General features: G+C 44.8%; 1 protein-coding gene across 1 annotated transcript in view; it reads left to right on the top strand.

Moving 5' to 3' along the window:
- Nucleotides 1-27,517, top strand: part of KDM7A (lysine demethylase 7A) — an 83,840-nt gene that overhangs the window by 15,481 nt on the left and 40,842 nt on the right. The window contains 6 exon segments of the mRNA XM_030214130.1: nt 114-199; nt 6,324-6,441; nt 7,218-7,318; nt 7,321-7,377; nt 14,032-14,173; nt 18,015-18,201. Of these exon segments, the coding sequence (XP_030069990.1) occupies nt 114-199; nt 6,324-6,441; nt 7,218-7,318; nt 7,321-7,377; nt 14,032-14,173; nt 18,015-18,201 (691 nt within the window).

Here is a 27,517-nt window from a genome sequence, read left to right as displayed (position 1 = left end):
ATCCTAATTACAACACTAATGTTAGGATTATTAAAGGTAGAATTGGGATTTGCATTTTAGACGTAATTAACCAGAAGTGTGGTTGAGTTTGTAAGACTTGTCTCCTCTTTCAGCTGTGTTAATGTGGAAGAACATTATGCTGCCGACATCGATGTCTACCACTGTCCCAACTGTGCTGCTCTACATGGATGTTCCTTAAGTGAGTATTCAACACACATTTGATCATTTGCATGAAGTAGATAATTTGTGCCCAGTATGAAAAATAAATTCAGAATGGCAGTTACAAGTCTTTGGTCTGTTCACTTTGGTGTTGAGAAAAAAAACCAAACAAACCCTGTGAAACATAAGTACATAAGTAATGCCATACTGGGAAAAGACCAAGGGTCCATCGAGCCCAGCATCCTGTCCACGACAGCGGCCAATCCAGGCCAAGGGCACCTGGCAAGCTTCCCAAACGTACAAACATTCTATACATGTTATTCCTGGAATTTTGGATTTTTCCAAGTCCGTTTAGTAGCGGTTTATGGACTTGTCCTTTAGGAATCCGTCCAACCCCTTTTTAAACTCTGCTAAGCTAACCGCCTTCACCACTTTCTCCGGCAACGAATTCCAGAGTTTAATTACACGTTGGGTGAAGAAAAATTTTCTCCGATTTGTTTTAAATTTACTATACTGTAGTTTCATCGCATGCCCCCTAGTCCTAGTATTTTTGGAAAGCGTGAACAGACGCTTCACATCCACCTGTTCCACTCCACTCATTATTTTATATACCTCTATCATGTCTCCCCTCAGCCGTCTCTTCTCCAAGCTGTATAGCCCTAGCCTCCTTAGTCTTTCTTCATAGGGAAGTCGTCCCATCCCCGCTATCATTTTAGTCGCCCTTCGCTGTACCTTTTCCAATTCTACTATATCTTTCTTGAGATGCGGCGACCAGAATTGAACACAATACTCAAGGTGCGGTCGCACCATGGAGCGATACAACGGCATTATAACATCCTCAAGCCTGTTTTCCATACCTTTCCTAATAATACCCAACATTCTATTCGCTTTCTTAGCCGCAGCAGCACACTGAGCAGAAGGTTTCAGTGTGTTATCGACGACGACACCCAGATCCCTTTCTTGGTCCGTAACTCCTAACGTGGAACCTTGCATGACGTAGCTATAATTCGGCTTCTTTTTTCCCACATGCATCACCTTGCACTTGCTCACATTAAACATCATCTGCCATTTAGCCGCCCAGTCTCCCAGTCTCGTAAGGTCCTCTTGTAATTTTTCACAATCCTGTCGCGATTTAACGACTTTGAATAACTTTGTGTCATCAGCAAATTTAATTACCTCGCTAGTTACTCCCATCTCTAAATCATTTATAAATATATTAAAAAGCAGCGGTCCTAGCACGGACCCCTGAGGAACCCCACTAACTACCCTTCTCCATTGTGAATACTGCCCATTTAACCCCACTCTCTGTTTCCTATCCTTCAACCAGTTTTTAATCCACAATAGGACATTTCCTCCTATCCCATGACCCTCCAATTTCCTCTGTAGCCTTTCATGAGGTACCTTGTCAAACGCCTTTTGAAAATCCAGATACACAATATCAACCGACTCCCCTTTGTCCACATGTTTGTTCACTCCTTCAAAGAATTGAAGTAAATTGGTCAGGCAAGATTTCCCCACACAAAAGCCATGCTGACTCGGTCTCAGTAATCCATGTCCTCGGATGTGCTCTGTAATTTTGTTTTTAATAATAGCCTCTACCATTTTCCCCGGCACCGACGTCAGACTCACCGGTCTATAATTTCCCGGATCTCCCCTGGAGCCTTTTTTAAAAATGGGCGTTACATTGGCCACCTTCCAATCTTCCGGTACCACGCTCGATTTTAAGGATAAGTTGCATATCACTAGCAGTAGCTCCGCAAGCTCGTTTTTCAGTTCTATCAGTACTCTAGGATGAATACCATCCGGTCCAGGAGATTTGCTACTCTTCAGTTTGCCGAACTGCCCCATTACGTCCTCCAGGTTTACCGTGAAGTCAGTAAGTTTCTCCGACTCGTCCGCTTGAAATACCATTTCCGACACCGGTATCCCACCCAAATCTTCCTCGGTGAAGACCGAAGCAAAGAATTCATTCAGTCTCTCCGCTACGTCTTTGTCTTCCTTGATCGCCCCTTTTACCCCTCGGTCATCCAGCGGCCCAACCGATTCTTTTGCCGGCTTCCTGCTTTTAATATACCGAAAAAATTTTTTACTATGTTTTTTTGCCTCTAATGCTACCTTTTTTTCATACTCCCTCTTGGCCTTCTTAATCTGCGCCTTGCATTTGCTTTGACACTCCTTATGCTGTTTCTTGTTATTTTCAGACGGTTCCTTCTTCCATTTTCTGAAGGCGTTTCTTTTAGCCCTAATAGCTTCCTTCACCTCACTTATCAACCAGGCCGGGTGTCTTTTGGACTTCCGTCTTTCTTTTCTAATTCGCGGAATATGTATGGCCTGGGCCTCCAGGATGGTATTTTTGAACAGCGTCCACGCCTGTTGTACAGTTTTTACTCTCTCAGTTGCCCCCCTAAGTTTTTTTTTTTACCGTTCTTCTCATTTTATCATAGTCTCCTTTTTTAAAGTTAAATGCTAACGTATTTGACTTTCTGTGTACAGTTACTTCAAGGTCAATGTCAAAACTGATCATATTATGGTCACTGTTATCAAGCGGCCCCAGTACCATAACGTCCCTCACCAGATCATGCGCTCCACTAAGGACCAAGTCTAGAATTTTTCCTTCTCTCGTCGGCTCCTGCACCAGTTGCTCCATAAAGCTGTCCTTGATTTCATCAAGGAATTGTATCTCTGTAGTGTGTCCCGATGTTACATTTACCCAGTCTATATTTGGATAATTGAAGTCACCCATTATTATCACATTGCCCATTTTGTTCTTGTCTCTGATTTCTTTTATCATTTCTGTGTCTACCTGCTCATCCTGGCGAGGCGGACAGTAGTACACTCCTATCACCATTTTTTTTCCCTTTTATACATGGAATTTCAACCCACAGTGATTCAAAGGTGTGATTTGTGTCCTGCTGAATTTGTAATCTATCTGAGTCAAGGCTCTCGTTAATATACAATGCTACCCCTCCACCAGTCCGGTCCACCCTATCATTACGATATACTTTGTACCCCGGTATGACAGTGTCCCACTGGTTATCCTCCTTCCACCAGGTCTCAGTAATGCCTATTATATCCAATTTTTCATTTAGTGCAATATATTCCAACTCTCCCATCTTATTTCTTAGACTCCTAGCATTTGCATATAGACATTTCAGAGTATGTTTGTTGTTCTTATTTGCATGATGCTTAGTACCTGACACTATTGATTTGACATCTTTTGTCTGATCTTTAGTTGTATTTAAGGGCACCTGGCCTACCACGGTCTGTTGTGCAACCTCACTATCCAGAAACCCTATCTTCCCTGTTTGTGAGGTATCTTTGCAAGATACCTTTTCTCGAACCATGCACTTTTGAGCGACTGTCGGCCTTCCCCCCATTTCTAGTTTAAGAATACAGATATCAAGATTGTACTTCTGTGGTCAAAATAAGAAACTGTTTTAGCCAGTGCGATTTTTCTAGCGAAAAAGGTGCCGGTACTCAAATGCCAGGCCACCCTTCAGGGGTGGGGTGATCACTGAGGGAACCCACCCCACAATAGCCAGGCCCCTGTTACAACCAGTCACAGAATCTATGACAAGGCAGAATTGGTGTGTAGAGCCTGAGCTCTTTCATTAAAACTTGGGGACCATTTTAGCAGACAATGGAAAAGGTGCTGGTTCTCAGTACCCCTTCAAAAAAAGCCCTGGTTTTAGCTAACTATGCAAATTGCACTGTGCTTTTTAAGGAGGTCCCTGGTAAAGGTAACAGCAGATATTTGCCATAATTTTCTCAACTAAATTAACCCTATTGCAATTTCATCCCATTCCTATCTTGTTCTGCAATCAATGGATTTAGTGAAGGGAAATCTTGCCTCACTAATCTAGTACATTTCTTTGAAGGGGTGAATAAACGTGGATAAAGGTGAGCCAGTAGATGTTGTGTATCTAGATTTTCAAAAGGCATTTTACAAAGTACCTCATGACCAACTCCTGAGGAAATTGGAGAGTCATGGGATAGGAGGTAATGTTCTATTGTGGATTAAAAACTGGTTAAAAGATAGAAAACAGAGAGTAGGGTTAAATGGTATTCTCAATGGAGAAGGGTAGTTAGTGGGGTTCCCTAGGGGTCTGTGCTGGGACCGCTGCTTTTTAACATATTTATAAATGATCTAGAGATGGGAATAACTAATGAGGTAATTAAATTTGCTGACGACACGAAGTTATTCAAAGTTGTTAAATCGCAAAGGACTGTGAAAAATTACAAGAGGCCCTTACAAGACTAGGAGACTGGGGATCCAAATTGCAGATGATGTTTAATGTGAGGAAGTGCAAAGTGATGCATGTGGGAAAGAGGAACCCAAACTATAGCTATGTAATGCAAGGTTCCACATTAGGAGTCACTGACCAGGAAAGGGATCTAGGTGTCATTGTTGATAACGTTGAAACCCTTTGCTCAGTGCGTGGCAGCGGTTAAGAAAGCAAATACAATGTTAGGTATTATTAGGAAAGGAATGGAAAACAAAAATGATTGTTATAATACCTTTGTGTCGCTCCATGGTACAACCGCTCCTTGAATACTGTGTGCAGTTCTGTTCACTGCATCTCAAAAAAGATATAGCAGAATTAGAAAAGGTACAGAGAAGGGTGATGAAAATGATAAGGGGGATGGGACAACATTCCTATGAGGAAATGCTAAAGTGGCTAGGGCACTTCAGCTTGGAGAAAAGTCGGCTGAGGGGGAGATATGATAGAGGTCTATAAAATTAATGGGTGGAGTGGAACGGGTAGATGAGTCGCTTGTTTACTCTTTCCAAAAATTCTAGGACTAGGGGGCACGTAATGAAGCTACAAAGTAGTAAATTTAAAACAAATCGGAGAAAATATTTCTTCACTCAAAGTGTAATTAAACTCTGGAATTTGTTGCCAGAGAATGTGGTAAAAGCAGTTAGCTTAGCGGGCTTAAAAAAGGTTTGGCTAGCTTCCTAAATGAAAAGTTCATAAGCCATTATTTACAGAGACTTGGGGGAAAATGCACTTCTTATTTCTAGGATAAGCAGCGTAAAATGTATTCTACTGTCTTAGGATCTTGCCAGTTACTTGTGACCTGGATTGGCCACTGTTAGAAACAGGATTCTGGGCTTGATGGACTTTCGGTCTGTCCAAGTATGGAAACGCTTATGTACTTACGTACAAAATCTAGAGACCTCGGCAAAGTTTCATCCGGTTCCCTCAGGAACATTCAGACCTTGATTTTCTTTCCTTCACTGGACTCCCAAATTGAGAAATGGAATAAAGCTTTAAATGCTTTTAATACTATAGCCCATCTTATAACGCTTTTTTTTGTCCGCTCCCCATAGGCCCACTGATCCCTGGTATAGCTGTGACAACTCAAAAGACAATTAACAACGGGCAGAACTCTGGCGCTGCCAGCCTTCTTCCGTCTCCCTTAGTAATTACAAGAACACTGCCCACTCTTACAAAACAGCTCTTCTATCTGCTAAAAAAACAAATCCTACTGTACCACCAGAACAACACAAGCATCTAATACCGCTGTCCTTGATAAAGTGCTTAAATCTCTTGCCATCCTTCAATCTCCCTAAGAATGAACACCTTCTGCACAAATACTAGCTAATCTGAGAGCAAAGTAGAAAACTTGTGAAACTCCTTACTTTTTCCCTAATTGCCACCTGCTCTGCCCCTCCTCTTCTGGCAAGCCATCTTTCTTGCAGTTCCTTGGCTAAATTTAATTTGCCTTCTCTCTCTCTCAGAGCTTAGTCAAATTATTCAGGGTATGAAATTGACCACTACTCCCTGTGACCCAATTGCTTCCTGTCTAGGTTGTTTCAGTGCTGTGATGTTGATAGAAGCCCATTTGGTTTGGGTGAAATACATTTGTCTTAGGTATGTATTCTGTAAGCTGAGAATAGATAATGACGAAGACCCAGGGAATGGCGATGGTCCTGGGGGAAGGGGGGCTTTCATGGGAGTCACATTTTTGTAGATACATACAAAAACAATATCCTGCATACCCCTTTAGATGGCAGCCTGTTTTTTTTATTTGCTGGCAGTGCTAAAGAGATTCTAGGCATTTTCCTGATTAATGTTGGCACAGTGTTAATTTGAGTCTCCTTAACCGTGAGTTTACTGGTTATATTAAGTCCTTATAATTAAAATTATTTTTCCCAGTGAAGAAGCGGAGAAACTGGCATCGGCATGACTACACAGAAGTTGATGATGGAACCAAACCAGTCCAGGCTGGAACCCACACTTTTGTTAAACAGCTGCAGGCACGTTCATTCCCAAGGTAAAAAAATAAAAGTCAAAACAACCCCACCCCAATTTTTCTGGGAAAAGGGTTTCAGTAGAGGACTTTGAGGATGTTAAAGAGGTCCACCTGCACTCTTTTTACCTATATTTATGTGCTTTGTTCTTGATGTTGTGCAACTGTTGAGATTGTACAACAGACAAAAAACTGTAAATTTTTCTTTACTCCCATAACTCTCAATTTAAAAAGAATGGAATTTAATAGAGGTCTTGCTGCAGAACATTGCAAACTGAGGTATTACATAGAAATCAGTGTTGTGGGTGATACATTTAAAACATCACATTTTTGTAGTCACTTTTTCTACTAAATTAACAGGTATTATTTCAAACCCATTGTGGTCAGCATTGGTTTTTTTTTATTTTTTTTAATGCTGGCTACTGCAGGTTCTTCTGTACCCCATATACCAGCGATGGATATCCAGGTACTGCCGATTATTCAGCTATCCGAGCAAGGTAGGACAGCTATTGTGCTGACCTAACCTGTCCAGATAGTTATCAGGATACCTGGCTCCAGCCCAGCACTATCTGGGTAAGTGCCACTGAGTTAGGATCCTCTCCTACCTGGGTAAGTCACGCTGAATAGCAGGCCCTGCATTTTCCAAGTGCAAGTTCTGGCTGTTCAGCTCCCTCGTGTGCGCACAGATCTCAGCTGGCAGTAGAGAACAGTGGTGAACCCTTTTAACTTTACTATTTTAGTTACCTTGCAGGGCTGTTTTACAAGCCTATTTTCTAAGTGAACACTGCTTTTTCTTGCAGTGCTGATGAGGTTATCATGAAAATGCACGGGAGCCAGCTAACACAGAGGTATCTTGAGAAACACGGCTTTGACGTCCCCATCATGGTTCCTACATTGGATGACTTGGGCTCAGACTACCCCCACCCACTTTCTCTGTCATGGATGTTGAGCGTTACGTAGGTATGGACTACATCCTTGAATATGTTGACCATTTCAGCAAATTGAAGAGTAATGTAAAACCCTTTAGATGTTTGAGGATATATCAGATTAAGTCATGAGTTGACAGTCACTGGAATTTGGTATATACAGTTCCTTAATCCTAGTCGTTGGATGCTTTGTAGATATTATTTTATATTAAGGAAATAAATAATAAATATTAGGTAATGCTGACATCCCCAAAGGGTTTGAAGCAAGATAAAGAGCAATTAGATTGAACATACATATGTTGAAATGTTAGCAGAAATTAGGGGAGCTAACAAATGAGATAATACACTAATGGCGGATATTCTTACTGCTTCTCGGTAGTTAATATGATGGAGGGAAAATACCAAGCAGATATTTTTTGTCTACCATAAAAATGAGGCGCTAACAATGAACATGTTCATTTGTGTCCTTTGCAAAAAGTAGAGTAAAAGACCTCAGTATAAACAAAGAAGCAGCGATAGAATTAAGGAAAAAAAACACAAAATATTTAAAATTGTAAAATAAGAGACATTTATCTGAAAAGTTCCACCAGCAACACTTTCCAAAGTCCTTGGTTGCAGTGTGAATCTTTTCTGAACTGGTAAAAGCATTTTCCAAGTACAATCACTGGACACATGTGAACATGTTTATTTTTAATTCCTCTTTTTTTGTGACAGTATTTCTTGGGTTTAAATTACCACAGTATTTACTGGATAAACATAATATCAGGACACGCTAGGGAGGTAAAGTTCTAGATGAAAGGAGCAACTGTTTCAGGAATTGTCGGGGAGCAATTCTAGGTTTAGTCCTTAGTGGATCACATGATCTGACGCGAGAGGTAGGGATGCTGATCATAACATAATCAAATTTAATTTAAGAAAAGGAGTAAGTAAACCTAGGAAATCCGCTATAGTAGCATTTAACTTTCAAAAAGGAGTCTGTTAAAAAAAAATTGAAGAAAATGTTACAAAAAAAAACAACCCAAAAACAGAGCAGCTCAGATATTTTCCACATATTAAAAAAAGGTGGAAGGAAGGCTTAATGATGATCCATATGGTTAAAAACTGAGGTGAAGGAGGCTATTAGAGCTAAGAGAACATCTGTAGAAAATGGAAGACGGATCCAAATGAAGATAATAGGAAACAGTATAAGGAATAACTGAAATGCAAGTTACTTATGAGGAAAGCAGAAGGAAACTTTGAAAAGAAGTTGGTCTCAAAGGCAAAAACATGTAACTTCGTTGGGTACATTCAAGGCAAGAGGTGAGTAAGAGAATCAGTTACACCTCTGGGTGACAGAGAGCTAAAGGGCACTCAGGAAGATGTGGCCTTAGCGGAGAGACTAATTCTTTGCTTTGATCTTCCTGAAGGTGATGTGGGAGTAGATACTCGTGCCAGAGATGGTATTTAATGGTGATGAGACAGAGAAACTGAAATAAATCTCTAAACATGGTAGAAGTAGTACGGCAAACTGACAAACTAAAGTGTAACAAATCAGCTGGATAAAGCCAATAACAATCTTTTAAAGCAGTCAGTAAACATTTTTGTGTTGGAATGTTCTAGACCACCTTATCTGACAAATAGGTCAAGGCAGTTTACACGCTAAAAAGAAAAAACTCCAATTAAAAATAAAGCAGCAGTGGATCAAGAACCATGTGGATAAAGGTCGTGTATCTGGTTTCCAGAAGACATTTGACAAAGTATCTCATGAATGGCTCCTGAGGAAATTAAAACGTCAACCATGGGATAGGAGGCACTGTCTTATTATGAATTAAGAGTTAGTTAACAGATAAACAGAAAGTAGGGTTAAATGGTCAGTATTCTCAATGGAGAAGGGCAAATAGTGGGGTTCCCCAGGGGTCCATGCTGGGACTGCTGCTTTTTATGTTCAAATCTTTATTAACAAACCAAAAAGTTAACATCAAATGTTATCAATTATCATTGAAATGTTTTTACAGTGAGTATACAATGGTCATATACTTAGATATAACAGGTTATTAATTCCCCTTTCCTCCCGTCTCCACATCTACTCTCACTTCCCCATATATAATATCTCATTTTGCCTAAGGTACCCCCCCCCCCCCAACCACCCATTATAAAGACAAGGATGGTAATACGTAGATTAATATTACAAATGTAAATCATTGAGCACCATACTGTGATCTCAAGGTGGTAGAGCTTGAAAAAAATGAGTCCCATATAGACCAAAAACATTTTTTCCTTTGAGGTATTAGACATGTATCCCTAGCTTCCCATAGCATCAGAGAGAATGGAGGCTGGTCCTGAGTCTGGCATTGTAAAATGCATTTTGTTTCCCTACAATGCTTGCCTTAAATAATAATAATCTCCTCCCACAGAGAGAGGACCACAATAATTCACCTTGCCAAACAACCCTTATTGGGAGGGGATAAGAGTTTTAGCTAGGAGTACACTTATAAAGGCAGTCAGCTGTAATAAATAGGTGATATTATGGTGAAAGATTTTTAGAGTTAGCTGGAAGCTGAATACGCACATAACATCTGTAGCCCAGCCTAGTTGAAATGTTCCTTCCCAGTGGGCACAAGTAGATAATGCCTCAGATTTTCCCATATTTAGTTTAAAACCCACAAAGTCCTCATATTCTCTAAAACTCTCCAGCAGAGCTGGCAGTGAACTACAAGGTTGAGTTAGGTGGACCAGTAAATCATCCATTGTTTATTAAAATGATTGAATCTTGTATGAGTCAACAGTTCTCATCTGTTTGGGCTTCGACCCTCTCATAGTACAGATACTGTTGCTATTGTTCACGTCATATTTGAAAGAGCAATTATGTTTTGAAGATAGATATTGCTGCTTTTGATTCTATAAATCACACCTTGCTGCCTGAGCCTTAGGAAGAGAGAGGAATTTCTGGTACTATTTTAAATTGCTATTGTGATTTTTTTTTTTTTTTTTTTTAACTAAGGGGCCCTTTTACTAAAAGGTTGCTTCACAGCAACCCAGAACTACTGCCAGCCCAAAGCAAGTGCCATCAGTAGTTTCACCTCCAGTGTGTGTCATTTCCGACACTAGAAGAAATATTTAAAAAATATTTCCACAGGGGGTTATCTGGTGATGTCGGGCAGCGTCGTGCGCAGGAGCCCTTACTGCCACCTGTGCAAACTTGTTCTATCGCCCCTTCTTTTCTATGCTCCAAATGTTGTTTTGACTTGACTTTGTCTTCCCATAACTTCTTATAATGTAACCCATAATTGTACTGTAACACATTGTATTTCCATCATTCACAATGTATTGTAAGCCACACTGAGCCCGCAAATAGATGGGAAAATGTGGGATACAAATGCAATTAAATAAAATAAATATCACATGACCATTTCTTTTTTTTTTGGCCTTCTTACCCACTGCGGTAAAATGGACATGCACCTTGAATATTGTGTGCATTTCTGGTCACTGCAGCTCAGAAAAGATATAGTGGAGTTAGAAATGTCACAGAGAAGAGGACCAGATGATAGAGGATGAAATAACTTCAATATGAGCAAAAGCTCAAGAGGTTAGGGTTCTTTAGCTTGGAGAAGAGACAGCTGAGGGAAGGTCTATAAAATATTGAGTGGAGTGGAGTGGAACTGCTAGACATGAATTGCTTGTTTACTTTTTCCAAAAGTGCAGGGTCTAGAGGGCATGCAACATATTGGAGAAAACATTTCTTTAGTCATCAAGTAATTAAGCTCTGGAATTAGTTGCCAAAGAATTTGGTAAAAGTGGTTAGCATAGCAGGGTTTGGATAAGGAAAGTCTATGAACCCATTCATTTGGACTTCAAGAAAATCCAATGCTTATTCTTCGGATAAGCAGCAAGAAATCAGTTTTACTTAGTTTTTCAGGATTGCTAGGTACTTGTGACCTGGATTGGCCATTTATGAAAACAGGATACTAAGCTTGATAGACCTTTGATCTGTCCCAGTACAGTGATACTTAGGGACACAAGGTGGTCAAGCCAAAGTGTTGAGAGAGAGAGAGCGCCAACAACCCAGCAGTCTTGCTGAGGTCAGAAACAAGAATTTGCTGAGCCAAAGCAAACTTTAGCTCGCTAGCCTTATTTGATGAAAGAAATCTTTCTAATCACATGTCTCTGAAATTGTAGAGTTATTTGAAAGCTACAGAGTATACTATAAAATTGTACTGGAGCTATGCTGGTGGAAACCACTTTCCCATCTCCATTACCTGGCGCTGCATTTAAAGTATTTTAAATCCAGTGGGTTATCTTCATCACAGGATTATTTCATAACCGTGGAACTTTGCATTTTTGAAATTGTAAATAATATGCGTGTTCCCACCAATTACTCTGACCTCATCCTTCCCAGACTGCTCTTTACACAGTCTAGGAATTAACAAACTCCATAATCAGAAGGACTCGCTGGGATATAAGAGAAAATCATCAGCTTCTTAATAGTGTGGCATTTAATGGTGGAATCAATGGTTTGAGAGGAGTTTCCAAAATGTAGTGCATAAGTGTGACGTTCGCAGGGATACAACAGTACTTTGCAAAATGTAGTTCTTCTGTCATGTGCAGGTAGCATATATCTTTGCATATTTCACTTTGTTCTGGATTAGTCAATGCACTTGGTGCTGGAGATTTTGCAGCTCCTCTGCATATTTTTCTTGGCCCCCTCTGGGGTTACTCCCAGGTCCACCCTGAGCCATTTCAGCCTCTGCTCCTGTTCCTCATGCTCCTTCTGGTCACCTGCCAGTTTCTGGGGAAGTTTTGCTACCCATCTGCAAATTCTATCTTGAGCCACTTGGCCTTCCATTCCTGCTACCCCATGCTCCTTCCAGTTGATTGCCAGGTGGCGCAGATCACATTACTTGTCTGTCTTGCTCTCTAATCTGGGGCTCAGGTTTCAGTAGTAAAGAGGGTAAATCCAAGAACTTAAATTCTGTGCAAACGTCTGAACTGTATGTTGTAATTGAAGCCGAGATCCTTCTAAAGAGATGTGCATGTGTTTAGACTTAAGTTCTGGGCTGGCTTAACCATTAGGTCAGTGGTTCCTAAACCTAGTCCTGGAGGCACCTCAGCCAGTCAGGGTTTCAGGATATCCAAAGTAAATATTCATAAGAGATTTGCATGCACTGCCTCCACTGCATGCAGATCTTTCTCATGAATATTCATTGCAAGTACCAACTCTGTTCAAGCAAAACAGGTGGTCCTGACAGCCACACAAATGCAGTTATGTAAATCTGTATAAAAAAAAAAGTATGCTGTCCAGTTTGTGCAGGATTGTTCTGGGAAGGGTATCGATGATAGTTGAGTGTTATCAAAATATCAGGGGGAGAAGGGCTACAGACTTCACAGTTGATTGAGGGAGGAGAAGGGGGGATGACAAAGTTGAAGGCTTGTGGAGAGCACTTAATATCCTAGCAAGGACCCTATTTAAGTGGTTTGGGATCTGAATCATAGTTACCTGATGCTGGGGGGTCCACCTTGGGGGTCAGCAACCAAGAAAAAGATCTAGGTGTCGTAGATAATACACTGAAATCTTCTGCTCAGTGTGCAGTGGTGGCCAAAAAAGCAAACAGGATGCTAGGAATTATTAGGAAAGAGATTGTGAATAAGACCGAAAATACTATAATGCCTTTGTATCGCTTTATGGTGCAACCTCACCTTGAGTACTACGTTAATTCTGGTTGTTGTATCTCAAAAAATATATATATAGCGGAATTAGAAAAGGTTCAGAAAAGGGGATGAAACTCCTCTCGTATGAGGAAAGGCTAAAGAGGTTAGGACTCTTCAGCTTGGAAAAGAGACTGATGAGGGGAGATATGAGTGAGTGGTGTAGAACGAATAGAAGTAAATCGAGGGTTTTTTGATTTATTTTGTTATTTTTACTCGTTCCAAAAGTACAAAAACTAGAGGACATTCAAGGAAGTTACATGGAAATACTTTTAAAACAAATAGGAGGAAATATTTGAACGAATAGTTAAGCTCTGAAACTCTTTGCTGGAGATTGTATTAACAGTGGTTAGCATATCATTTGGGTTTAAAGAAGGTTTGGACAAGTTATGGAGGAAAAGTCCATAGTCTTATATTGAGACAGACATGGGGAAGCAACTGTTTGCCCTGGGATTGGTAGTACGGAGTGTAGTCACGATTTCGGTTTCTGCCAGGTACTTGTGACCTGGATTGGCCACTGTTAGAAACAGGATACTGGGCTAGGTGGACCATTGGTCTGACCCAGTATGGCTACTCTTTATGTTCTTATGCTCTCTACCTTGTGCGGTGTTATATATGTATAATGCAAGAAGCTAATTTTGTTATGGTCAGTGGAGCAGCCTGAGAACCAGGTCAACAAGGTTTGATTACCCCCCCCCCCCCCCCCCCCCCCACCCCCAATGTAGCTCCTTATGACTCTCTGGGTAAGTCACTCAACCCTCCACTGCCCCACTAAAAATGAAGTACCTGTCTATAATATGTAAACCACTTTGATTGTAACCACAGAAAGGTGGTATATCAAATCTCAAACCATAGGCAATCTTTCCATGTATTATACATATGATGTGTGTGTGTTTTTTGTTTTTGTTTTTTTGTTTTAAATAATAAAAAATTGCTAATGTGGGTGAGTTCTTGCAATGTAATCTTCAATCCTGTGCACTGCCAACTATATTTTTCACTTCCACAGGTGGTGATAAGGTAATAGATGTCATTGATGTGGCGAGGCAAGCAGACAGTAAAATGAAGCTCCACAACTTTATTAAGTATTTCATGAATCCTGATCGGCCGAAAGTATTAAATGTCATCAGCCTGGAATTCTCTGACACAAAGTGAGTGATCAGTTTGAAGTAGCAAGTTGTCTTTGAAGTAACATAGTAGATGACGGCAGAAAAAGACCTGCACGGTCCATCCAGTCTGCCCAAGAAGATAAACTCATATGTGTATACCTTACCTTGATTTGTACCTGCCTTTTTCAGGGCACAGACCGTACAAGTCTGCCCAGCAGTATTTCCTGCCTCCCAACCACCAGTCCCGCCTCCCATCTCTGGCTCTGGCACAGACCGTATAAGTCTGCCCTCCACTATCCTCGCCTCCCAACTACCAACCTCTCTTCCCCCACCTGCTCCGCCACCCAATTTTGGCTAAGCTTCTGAGGATCCATTCCTACTGCACAGGATTCCTTTATGCACATCCCACGCATGTTTGAATTCCCCCTCACATCTGTAGACGGGGCCCTGTGTGAAAACAGAAATGAGCATTCTGGCTTTGGTGGTGGCTGCTTTGGCCCAGTGCCACCTGCGACTCAGGCAGTGCATCCCCATCTCTCTCTCACACCCAACTCACATGATATGAAAGGGGATGCCAGCATCAGCATTTTCGGCAGGTAGGGAAGGGGTTGGAGGAAGGGGCTTCAAGACTATAGATAATGGTAGGAGGTTTGTTTTATATCAGTATATTGTAGCTTTTATATGGGATGAGGGGATGTTTAGTAAAATGCTTGGGAGATATCGATGCTGGTCAGTGCTCAGTTGTATTGCTAGTTGATTTATTTTACTTAATGTGTAATTAAAAAGGTTTCCACATAAAATGGTCGGTGATTTTCATGATAAAGCCTAAGTGTCTGGCCCTGTTTTGAAAGTGGGCTGTAGGACATTGTCACACCCAATTTTTTTTTAATGTTCAGGATGTGGAGACTGCAAGTCCTGTAAGAAACTACACAAACAAAAACCAATCTGCTTTAAACAGTCTGGCAGTGGAAGGGTCATGCGCAGTTCCTGAGTTGTTAATCACAATTTTATTTTATTTTTTTGTATGGTGGCTAGGCGTTTTGTGACAGGTCTTATCTAATATTTTGTTTCCATTAGTCCTTTCCACTATTCCAGAGGCCCACCCAAGGTTTCTGAGAGGGTTAGTCGGTGCAAATAACAATTGTCACCTTGCATGGTGCTTCCTGCATATCTCTTGTTCTCTAAAAGTTGTCCAGATATGACAGATGTCCACACATGTTTGCTTGTTTGGTTAGTGTTCTGTTAGCAAGTTGTTTAAGGTTGTTGTGTTTGTTCTGAATTTATCCTTATTGCTTGCCTATGTAATACTAAGGAACTGGATTGGATGCCGAGAGAGATCTTGGCTCAGTTTTCAGTTCTCTGTCTCCACCTGCTGGTTGATGGACATGACTATCCCACAGGTTCTGGAATAGTGGGAAGAACTAATGGACAGAAAATTATCAGGTAAGACCTAATTTCTCCTTAAGGGTTGGTGTGTCCGTCTGTCTGCTTGCATCTGTCTGCACATAGAAATGTTCCAGTTAAATACGAAGTGCCAGCAGAAGTCTCCAGCAATCTCCAGTAAAGACTGTGGGAGTCCCCAGATCCAGTCAGGATTATTTAAGCTGATGAAGGGTAGCACAGATGGGAGGGGTCAGATTGGCGGGATTAAAGGGCAGCACTCTTGAGCACACCCAGTAAATCCCCAGGATTTACAAGCACCCTGTCACCCCTGTATTCAGAGGCACACCTCCTGCACTCCTGTGTACTGATGGCTGTAGTCCCATGTACTTCCTTTGAGCCCACAAACCCCCACTCCCTGCATTCATACAGTTACTCCGTTTTGCTGCTGCTCCCCCTGCTTACACATACAGATACTCCCCCACACTTGCATCTCCTTTGAGGTATACACGACACCATTCCTGCATAATCTGCACTGTTAAAGCCCACAAAATATCTAGACATCCACACTACGCACCTGCACCTGGTCCCCAAATGAATTGCTTGTCCCCACTCTCTCACCCAACTCTGGCATTGGGAGCCGATTATGAATGGATAGCATCTCCACTTAATCCTTCAGATCTTTGCTGCTCTGTTACACCCCATCCCTCCCCCCCCCCCCCCCCCCCCCGACACTTCGGCAGACATGCTGTGTGCATTGCTTAAAGCATACACTTTTCGACTTGATATGTCTTTCATAAACCTATCAAACCAGCTTACAAAAAATAAAAGGACAGGGATGCCATTAACGAATCTAATTATATCTGGGAAAGTTTTTATTTTTGTAGAAGGTTGTCATCATAGCCATTTTCATAGATAAATAGTGATCTACAAACATGAATTGACCATCTGAAAATTTGTGTCCTATTATGATTGCAAGTTTGTGCCGCTTACGCACTCCAGGAAAGTGAATGATGAATGGTATTTTCCTTCAAAATAATTCCTTGTAGAGAACTTTACAAACAATTTTGGAGGCAGCAATAAAAAGGCTGCTAGCAATTGTTGCATAATCGTTATCTGTTTGATAAATACTTTTAAATTGTTGAAATAACTTGATTAGTAGAGTTTTCAACAATTCTACTTCCAAATGAATTGAATGTGAGTCAGATCTCTATAAGAATTAAATGACCTTTAGTTTTCTTTGAAATCAGATTTACTTAACACCAGCGTCCAACAGGTTCACTGCCTGTTTCAAGGGGGTTTTATCACTTCCTTCACAAGAGGTACAGATATAATCTGCCTTCTGTCTGAAAAGCATTGCTGACAGTAGGTTTTGGGTGGGATCAGAAAATAACACGCACGGGTTGTATTTTCAAGTTGAAAACATGTAACCCACAGAAAACGTTTATTTGCACAAAAATAGATGGAAAAGGATGTGTTTCTGTTTTTTAACTATGTGAACTTTCACTGAATTTCAAAGTATCGTGGACAGTTTGAAAATTGCACCTTAACCAGCTTTCATTGGTCTTTCTGCTCTGTCTTGAGGAAGCAGAGTTATCAGTGCAGTTTTCTTTAAAAATAGTGGCTTTTTCAGGGAGAAGTTTAGACCTTTGATTCAGTTTGTCCCAGATTAACATTTCAGTCCAAACCTTAATATTCTTTCTCAACTCTCAAACCTCTTAAAACAAAAGACACATTAGGTAGCTCCTGTTGTCCGTACAATGTTAAAAGAAAAGGTGAAAATAAATGAAGAAGAAAATTTAAGTGATTGAGCAAATCTAGCCTGACCTTCCGAGCTATGAATTCGTAGCTGTCAATAGATGAAGGAATTATCCAGTGAGGAATACCAACCAAGCCAGCGTCTGTTCCTGTGTTTGCGGCATTTTTCTTTGTCTCACTATTTTTCCCCTTTATTTACCATCTCTCTCCCAAGCATCAATTGAGCATCTGGTTATGCATTCCATCTACTCATCTGACTGGTCTCGCACTGTCCCACAGTGCTACTGAACTAGGATTCTGACATCTGCATCCTTGGGCACATGCTGTCAGGTTATAAATTATTGCATAGCATTCAGGGAATGACATCATCTCTTTATTCTAGCCTAAGGGCTTGGAAGCAATTAAACCTTTGGTCTTTGTAGGCAGTTTTCCTTTTGGCTATTTCTTGCTGCTGTATTTTTTTCCAAGGGATCAAAATGGGGATGAGTTTTTCTTTCAAAGCATAGCCTAGTTCTGCTAGTTAGATCTTCTATCCAGTGGATTATCAGAGCATATAATAGTATTTTTGAATTACATATTTAATACTAGTAAAAAAGGCCCGTTTCTCAAACCAAGGTTATCATCTAATGGCGATTGTTTTTAAGGGAACTGTTAGGAAGAGTGTACTGTGATGATAAAGAATAATTGGGAAGGGTGTATAATGAGTAATATGATCCAGACATATCTAAATAATTCTCTCTTTTAGGATGTCTGATTTGGTGAAAGTGCCAGATATTGCCAAAAAACTCTCTTGGGTGGAGAATTACTGGCCAGACGATTCTGTCTTCCCTAAGCCCTTTGTTCAGAAGTATTGCCTGATGGGTGTGGAGGGCAGTTACACGGATTTTCACATTGACTTTGGTGGCACCTCGGTCTGGTACCATGTTCTGTGGGTAAGTTGCATTTGTATTCTCTGGAGACAAGCAGATCAGCCACTGTTGTCACATGATCATTAGGGTCCTGCTGGACCAAATTTAAAGTTTTATGGAAATGGGTAAGTCTTGTTCAAGCATGCACAAAAGTTCCTTTACAGCCTGCCTCAGTTTTTTTGTCCACCACCACGTTCAGATGTGGCTAAGAAGTTGGACTCTTCAGCTTGCAGAGAAGATGACTTGAAAGGGGATATGATGATTTAGAAAATTGAGTGGGGTGGAACAGTTGTTTAATATGTCAAATGTTAAAACAAGAGGGCACACCATGAAACTAATGGCCAAACAGATTGAAAATTTGTTTCATGCAGCATGTAATTAAGCCGGTGGATGGTGTTGCCAGAGGTGATCGAGATGACCAACACAGCGAATTCAAAAGAGAATTGAACAAGTTTCTGGAGGGAAAGTCCATTAAAGAAAATTATAAGCCAGCTAATCTTGGGAGACCCATTAACTTCATCTCTGGAAAATTAACTGTAGGAAATAGATCATCGGGTACTTGTGACACAGGATGCTAGGCTTAATGGACCTTGGTCTGACCCAGCATGGCTCTTTTATGGTTTTATCTTTCAGAGTCTGGTCTGAAGACTAAGACCCTCTATTTTAGAAATAGCTTCACATGTAAATAGCCACTTTTATGCCTGTAGTGGAGGAGTGGCCTAATGGTGAGTGCGGCAGGTTTCGATCCTGGCAGCCTGGGTTCGATTCCCACTGCAGCTCCTTGTAATCTTGGGCAACTCACTTAACCCTTTGTTGCCTACAAGTGCATTCCTTCTACAGCTTATTACCTCTATCCCTCCCTACACCCCTTTCTCAGGAACTCCACTTATTGGATAAGCTTATCTGTGGCCCCTTTTTCACTGCTAGCTGCAGACTCTGTTCCTCCCACTTTGCTACACTGTACACTTGGAATGGACTTCCTGAGTTTGTATGTCATTCTCTGTCTGGTCCTAATCAAATCATAGTTCCCTAGTCTTCTGTTTGATACCATATTTCTGCTCTTTCCCCATATAAATGGAACAGCTCTATCGGGTTGGGATGGTCTCTTATGCATATGTATACAGTGCTCTGTATTCCTAGAAACCCTGTAGAAGTTAAGTACATAAGTAATGCCATACTGGGAAAAGACCAAAGGTCCATCGAACCCAGCATCCTGTCCCCGACAGCGGCCAATCCAGGTCAAGGGCACCTGGCAAGCTACCCAAACGTACAAACATTTTATACAAGTTATTCCCGAAATTGTGGATTTTTCTGAAGTCCATTTAGTAGTGGTTTATGGACTTGTCCTTTAGGAAACCGTCCAACCCCTTTTTAAACTCTGCCAAGCTAACCGCCTTCACTACGTTCTCCGGCAACGAATTCCAGAGTTTAATTACGCGTTGGGTGAAGAAAACGTTTCCTGATGCAGGAATCATTTCCAGGTATACAGAAGATGTGTTTGCTTGGATGAAGACAATAGAGAATGGGCAGTGGAGTCTTGAGGCCTGAAGTGGTTTGAAGTGGGGAATAAGATTGGGGAGAGTTAGCACTAGAAGGAAAAGTGTAGAATATAAATCCGAGAGGATGATATAACTGATATGGCATGTGCTGTAACTGTGAGGTGCATCTAATGGATCAGTAGATCTGGGAGTCACCACAAGGGATACAACTGGATGGAGCCATGGTAGTGGAAGCCTGAATGATTTGGGGTAGAACTGGGAGTCGCCCCAGCACCTGGAACATAGTTGGGTGAACCATGGGGTACTAGCAGTAGGTATGGCAAACGGGATCTTCCCTGAGTGGAGAAATAGTCTTCCTCAGCGACCCTCCAGACCGGTCAAGACGCGTGGGTTATGTCCTCCTACCAGCAGAGGGAGACTGAGAAAACACTAAGCTTTTGAAGCCTGTATATATAACCTGTGCAGAACCTCCACTAGCCAGTATTTTCTCAGTCTCAGCAGAGGTAGCAGTTGACAGTCTGTGCAGTCTCCAATAATCTGGTGAGGTAGTTTGTCATTGGGTCGTAGGATTTTTTCCTTCCAAACTTTATTCTGTTGCAGTACCCTGTACGTGTGTGTAAAAAAAAAAAAAAAAGTGCTTTGGGGCCCTGGGTCTGGTGGGGCCCAGTTTTTTCCCCCTGGGGTGTTACACCTATGTTTGGGTCCCTCCCCCTGTGCTGCTCTCTATTTCTGTTTGCTTGGCAGCTTTGTGCCTCGGCTGCTTTCTCAGTATTGTAGCCTTGAGTGCCTTACAATTTCCAGATGCCAGAGTTAGAGTACTGTGCCTTTAAGGTCAGTTATTGTATTTCATTTTGCTTGCCAGCTTTGTGCCTCGGCTGCTTTCTCAGTATTGTAGCCTTGAGTGCCTTACAATTTCCAGATGCCAGAATTAGAGTACTGTGCCTTTAAGGTCAGTTATTCTATTTCGTTTTGCTTGGCAGCTTTGTGCCTCGGCTGCTTTCTCAGTATTGTAGCCTTGAGTGCCTTACAATTTCCAGATGCCAGAATTAGAGTACTGTGCCTTTAAGGTCAGTTATTCTATTTCGTTTTGCTTGGCAGCTTTGTGCCTCGGCTGCTTTCTCAGTATTGTAGCCTTGAGTGCCTTACAATTTCCAGCTGCCAGAGTTGGAGTACTGTGCCTTTAAGGGCATTTATTTCTTTATTTTCAGCGGGGTTTAGATTCCTTGCTGGAACGAGGGAGCAGCGCTTTCTTCAGTGCTTTTGCAGTGTGAGTGAGATTTTGGTTTGGCGCGTTTGCTGAACAGCTTTTCCCGTCCCTCATGGTTTATGGCGGCCCAGCTCCTCCGATGTCGCGCGTGCTTGTGGCGAGGGGTAGAGGCACCGGGCGCTCAGTGTAGCTTTGCGGTGCACCTATAAAAGTGGCTGTGGCTCCCCCCGACTTGACCGCGGAGGGATCGATGGTGTCGGGAGTCTCCGGGTCAGCGAGAGCGTAGGCAGGGCCGCTGTCAGCGGGAACAGTTTCGGCGGGAACAGCCGCCATCTTGAGTCCGACACGGCCCGTGGAGCCAGCTGTTTTTGGGCCTGCGGCCTCCGTTTTTGGCACAAAAGGGCCTAATGACGGTCCAGGAATGGTGGGCTTTCCTCCAGATTTTGTCTGGACGCGGTATCAGGCCTGGAGATCGGGACCCCCTCCCCCCCCCCAATTGGAAGAGGGGGCTGTTTTCTGCTTGGCTGAGAGACCACGGTTAGAGTGGTCAGAGGACAGGCAATGTTTTTCTCCTGTAGCTGCAGAAGCTGCGCTTAGTGATCTGGGGGAGTCAGATGGAATTGACGGCTCTCAGGAGCAGGATTGTTGGATTCCTGGAGAGGATCCTTCAGTAGTGCGGATTTTCCATAAAGATGAGCTGTCAGAACTCATAGATCAGGTGTCGTCCACCCTTCAGTTTGGTCCTGAGGAGGCTTTGGGGGAAACTGTCCAGGATCCGTTGGTGAAGGGCATTCAGCGTCAGGCGTGATCCTTCCCTATGAACAAGGATCTCCGGGAGATGATTTGTCAGGAATGGGATTTGCCGTGTAAGGTGGCAAAGGCAATGGTGAGGCTTTATCCCCTCCCTCAGGACGATAGGGATTCCTTTAAGGCTCCCATGGTAGATGCAGTAGTGACGGCAGTGGTACAAGATGGCCGCCAGGTAGGAGGCTCCGTGTTGAGCTTCGGAGGTCCTAAGATTAGGACTTACCAGCGCTGTTCAGCGCTATCCTGGACCGTCCTAGATCGAACCGGAACGGACCGAGAGGAAGCACTGCGAAGAGCTCCGCTGAGAACCGATCGAAGGGTCGGTTCCCAGTGTCTCGCAATCGCAGCGTGAACCCCAGGACAGTAGCCAAGGAGGGAATCGCTCACGGAGTCAGCGCCTCCTACTGCCTCGTGTCGCTGTACGGATCGGCGTGGCTGTATCAGCGCACAAGCAGGCAGGAGGTCGAGAGCAGCGGTGGCGGGGCAATCGAAGCTGTGCGGCCCAGGACCGCGCGTCCACGTGGCAGCCGTCTCGTTCCGCTGCCTGGCGACCGGCACAGCGTGGGAGTTTGAGGTAGGGTGGTGAGTCGGCGGAGGGCGGCCGGGACCACGCGTCCACGTGGCAGCCGTTCTCCCTAGCCCATCTGAGAGCCAGGAGACCTGGGCAGCTGGCCCTGGTGTTAATCCTGCTGACGTGGGAGCTTGGGGAGCCAGGTGTCCACAGGCAGCTGTTCCCTAGGACCTCATGTTCATGTCCCGTGGCCCTCACTGGCTCTGGTCCTGCCTGTCTGCCGCCTGCCCTCTGTCCTGGCTTGCTCTGGCCCTTCAGCCTGCTCCGACCCGGCTTGCTCCAGCCCGCTGCTCTGCTCCCTCCTGCTTCTGCTTGTCCCAATCTGTCTGTTCCAGCTTACTCGGGCCCTGCTACTCCTACTCCTGCCTGTTCCAGCTTGTTCCAGTCCATCCGTTCCAGCCCATCTGCCTGAGCCTGTTCCAGTCCATCCGCTCCAACTTGATCCAGGCCATCCGTTCCAGCTTGCTTAGTCCGTCTGTTCCGACTTGCTACAGTCCACCTGCTGTTCCAGTCCATCCGTTCCAGCCCATCTGCCTGAGCCTGTTCCAGTCCATCCGCTCCAACTTGATCCAGGCCATCCGTTCCAGCTTGCTTAGTCCGTCTGTTCCGACTTGCTACAGTCCACCTGCACCTGCCTGTCCAAGTCCGGCTGTTCCTACTTGCCCCAGTACATCTGCACCTGCTTGTCCTAGCGTGTTCCAGTCCTGCGGTGCCGCTGTCTTCTGCTCCAACTTGATCCAGCTTATACCAGCCCATCTGGCCTAGCCTGTTCCAGCTTGTTCCAGCCCGTGTGCCAGCTCGTTCCTGCTCTAATGCTCCAGCTTGTTCCAGCCCATTCCAACCTGATCCAGCCCACTCCAGCTTGTTCCAGTCAATCCCTGCTTGCTCCAGTCAATCCGCCCCAACGTGTTCAAGCTTGTTCCAGTCCTCCTGATCCCAGTTTGTTCCAGTTCGCCTGACCCAGCTTCCCCCGCTTGTTCCACTCCATCGGCTCCAGCGTGTTCCAGCCCGCTTGTTCCAGTCCATTGGCTCCAGCGTATTCCAGCCCGCCTGATCCAGCCAGCGTGTTCCAGCTCGTTCCAGTTCTCCTGAGCCCAGCTTGTTCCAGCCCGCCTGATCCTTCCAGTCTATCGGCTCCAGTGTGTTCCAGTCCGCCTGATTCAGCTTCTTCCGGCTTGCCCCTGTCCACCGGATCCAGCGTGTCCAGCTAGTTTCAGCTGCCGATCCAGCCTTCCCCTTGCTGTCCATCGGCTCCAGTGTGTTTCAGCCTGCCTGACCCAGCCTCTCCTTGCTTACTCCAATTCTTCTGCTCCAGCGTGTTCCACCTCGTTCCAGTCTTCCTGATCCCAGCTCGTTCCAGTCTTCCTGATCCCAGCTTGTCCGTCTGCTCATCCTGACACAGTTCATCTGTTCCTGCTTGTTCCAGCTTGTCCATCTGTACCTGCCTGTTCCGGCTTGTTCCTGCTTGCTTCAGCTTGTTCCGGCTTGCTCCAATCCATCTGACTGCTAACACATCGAGTAACCTGCCTGCCTGCCTGCGAGCCTCTCAGCCATTGACTTACCTACCTGCCTGCTAGCTTATCAGCCATTGACTTATCTAATCGCCAACCCAAAACCTAGCTTCAAGCCCTATCTATCTGCTTAACACCTCAGTCATTACATAGTCACCCATTAACACCTGTTAACTGCTTAACACCTCAGTCACTATATTGTCACCTGTTACACCTCAGTCACCACCTATGGCCCCTGTCCATGTTCTCTTCCTTGCCCTGTCCCTTCCTAATCTCCTTTCCCCCCCACTCCCACTGTCTACCATTAGAACTACTCGCTGCCCTCCCACCCTGCCCGCCACCGCAATACCCTATTCACCTCCATCCCTCACCTTACCATCCCTCTTGTCCCCCTCCTTCCTGGCTCTCAACCTTCGGCACTTCCTTCCTGCCATTAACCCATCCCCTTTCCTCCTCAGTACACCCCGTCTTCGTCGCCTTCGTCGCCCAACCTCCCCCACCCTCCTCCGCACTCTCTTGCTCCTCCTCCTGCTATCCGCGGGAGACATTAACCCTAATCCAGGTCCCCCTCACCTGTCCCCGTCCTATCCTTGCGAACGATCCCGGGATGTCTCCAATCTCGTCTCTATTCCCCTCCTTCCCCCCTCCTCCCTCCCCTTCTCATGCGCCTTGTGGAATGCCCACTCAGTCTGCAACAAACTGCCTCTCACCCACGATCTCTTTATCTCTCGCTCCCTTCAACTGCTCGCCCTAACCGAAACCTGGCTCTCCCCGGAAGACTCTGCCTCCGTTGCAGCCCTCTGCCATGGAGGCTATCTCTTCTCCCACACGCCCCGCCCAATTGGCCGCGGCGGAGGCGTTGGGCTACTACTCTCACCCTCCTGTAGTTTCCAACCCCTCCACCTACCGCAGTCTCACTGCTTCTCATCCTTTGAAGCCCATTCCATCCGGCTATTCTACCCGCTACCACTCAGAGTGGCAGTCATTTACCGCCCCCCTGATAAATCCTTCCCTTCCTTCCTTACCGACTTTGATGCTTGGCTCTCTGTCTTTCTTGACCCCTCATCTCCGTCCCTCATTCTCGGAGACTTTAACGTACATGCTGATGACCTATCCGACCCCCATGCTTCTAAGTTCCTCACCCTAACATCCTCCTTCAACCTCCAGCTGTGCTCCACCACCCCTACTCATCGTGACGGCCATTGTCTTGACCTCGTCCTCTCCTCCTCCAGCTCACCCTCCAATTTCCACGTCTCAGCTCTTCCTCTCTCCGACCATCACCTGATCACATTCACACTTCTTCACCCCCCCCCTCCACCCCGTCCAACTTTAACCACCACCTCCAGGAACCTCCAGGCTATTGACCCCTCCACCTTATCATCTACTATCTCTAATCTCCTCCCCTCCATCATGTCCTCCGAAACTGTCGACAAAGCGGTCTCCGCCTACAATACCGCTCTCTCCTCTGCTTTGAACACCCTTGCGCCATCCATCTCCCGTCCCACAAAGCGCACCAATCCCCAGCCCTGGCTGACTCCTTGCATCCGTTACCTTCGCTCCTGCACCCGATCCGCTGAGCGCCTCTGGAGGAAATCTCGTACCCTTCCAGACTTCCTCCACTACAAATTCATGCTAACCTCCCTCCACTCCTCCCTATTCCGTGCAAAACAGGACTATTACACCCAATTGACCAATTCTCTCAGCTCCAACCCTCGTCGTCTCTTCACCACCCTTAACTCCCTCCTAAAAGTGCCCCCCGCTCCTACTCCCCCTTCTCTCTCTCCTCAATCACTGGCCGACTATTTCCGCGACAAAGTGCAAAAGATCAACCTTGAGTTCACGACCAAGCCACCACCTCCTCTTCACCCTTTAACCCTCTCCATCAACCAACCTACCCAGGTCTCTTTCTCCTCTTTTCCTGAGATCACCAAGGATGAAACTTCCCGCCTTCTTTCCTCCTCGAAATGCACCACCTGTTCCTCTGATCCCATCCCCACCAACCTACTCAACACCATCTCCCATACTGTCACCCCCGCCATCTGTCGCATCCTCAACCTCTCTTTCTCCACTGCAACTGTCCCTGACACCTTCAAGCACGCCGTTGTCACACCTCTCCTCAAAAAACCTTCACTTGACCCTACCTGCCCCTCCAACTACCGCCCCATCTCTCTTTTACCCTTCCTTTCCAAAATACTTGAGCGCGCTGTTCACAGCCGCTGCCTTGACTTTCTCTCCTCTCATGCCATCCTCGATCCACTTCAATCCGGCTTTCGCCCTCTGCACTCGACAGAAACAGCACTCTCTAAAGTTTGCAACGACCTGCTCCTGGCCAAATCCAGAGGTCACTACTCCATCCTCATCCTCCTCGATCTTTCCGCCGCGTTTGACACTGTCAACCATGATTTACTTCTTGCCATGCTGTCCTCTTTTGGGTTCCAAGGCCCTGTCCTCTCCTGGTTCTCCTCTTATCTCTCCCACCGCACCTTCAGGGTACACTCCCATGGATCTTCCTCCACTCCCATCCCACTATCTGTTGGAGTTCCCCAGGGATCTGTCCTTGGACCCCTTCTCTTCTCAATCTACACCTCTTCCCTGGGCTCGCTGATCTCGTCTCATGGTTTTCAGTATCATCTTTATGCTGATGACACCCAGCTATACCTCTCCACACCTGACATCACCGTGGAGACCCAGGCCAAGGTATCGGCCTGTTTATCCGACATTGCGGCATGGATGTCCAACCGCCACCTGAAGCTGAACATGTCCAAGACCGAGCTCCTCGTCTTTCCTCCTAAACCCACTTCTCCTCTTCCTCCACTCTCTATCTCTGTTGATAACACCCCTATCCTCCCTGTCCCATCTGCCCGCAACCTCGGAGTCATTTTCGACTCCTCCCTCTCCTTCTCTGCGCATATCCAACAGACTGCCAAAACCTGTCGCTTCTTCCTCTTCAACATCAGCAAAATTCGCCCTTTCCTCTCTGAGCACACCACCAGAACTCTCGTCCACGCTCTCATTACCTCTCGCCTTGATTACTGCAACTTACTCCTCACCGGCCTCCCACTCAGCCATCTATCCCCCCTTCATTCAGTTCAGAACGCTGCTGCACGTCTTATATTCCGCCAAAACCGATATACTCATATCACCCCTCTCCTCAAATCACTTCACTGGCTTCCGATCAGTTATCGCATACAATTCAAGCTCCTCCTCCTTACCTACAAATGCACTCAGTCCGCGGCTCCTCACTACCTCTCCACCCTCATCTCCCCCTATGTTCCCGCCCGTAACCTCCGCTCACAGGACAAAGCCCTTCTCTCAGTACCCTTCTCCACCACTGCCAACTCCAGACTCCGCCCATTCTGCCTTGCCTCACCCCATGCCTGGAACAATCTTCCTTCACCCATACGCCATGCCCCTTCCCTACCCATCTTCAAATCTCTGCTTAAAGCTCACCTCTTCAATGCTGCCTTCGGCGCCTAACCACTCGAGATATATAAAATACCCCAATCTATCCACCCTATCAGACTAACTGTTCACTCGTCCTCTAGATTGTTCACTTGTCTTTAGATTGTTTTCTTGTCTTTTAGATTGTAAGCTCTTTGAGCAGGGACTGTCCTATGTTTAAATTGTACAGCGCTGCGTAACCCTAGTAGCGCTTTAGAAATGCTAGTTAGTAGTAGTAGTAATTATAGCTACGGCTATCCTGGTTGATGGAGGAACGGCCCTCCGTGATCCTCAGGATAGAAGG

The sequence above is a fragment of the Microcaecilia unicolor genome, chromosome 9 (genome assembly GCF_901765095.1).
Source record: "Microcaecilia unicolor chromosome 9, aMicUni1.1, whole genome shotgun sequence".
Taxonomy (NCBI): Eukaryota; Metazoa; Chordata; class Amphibia; order Gymnophiona; family Siphonopidae; genus Microcaecilia; species Microcaecilia unicolor.
This window is presented reverse-complemented; position numbering and strand designations above follow the sequence as displayed.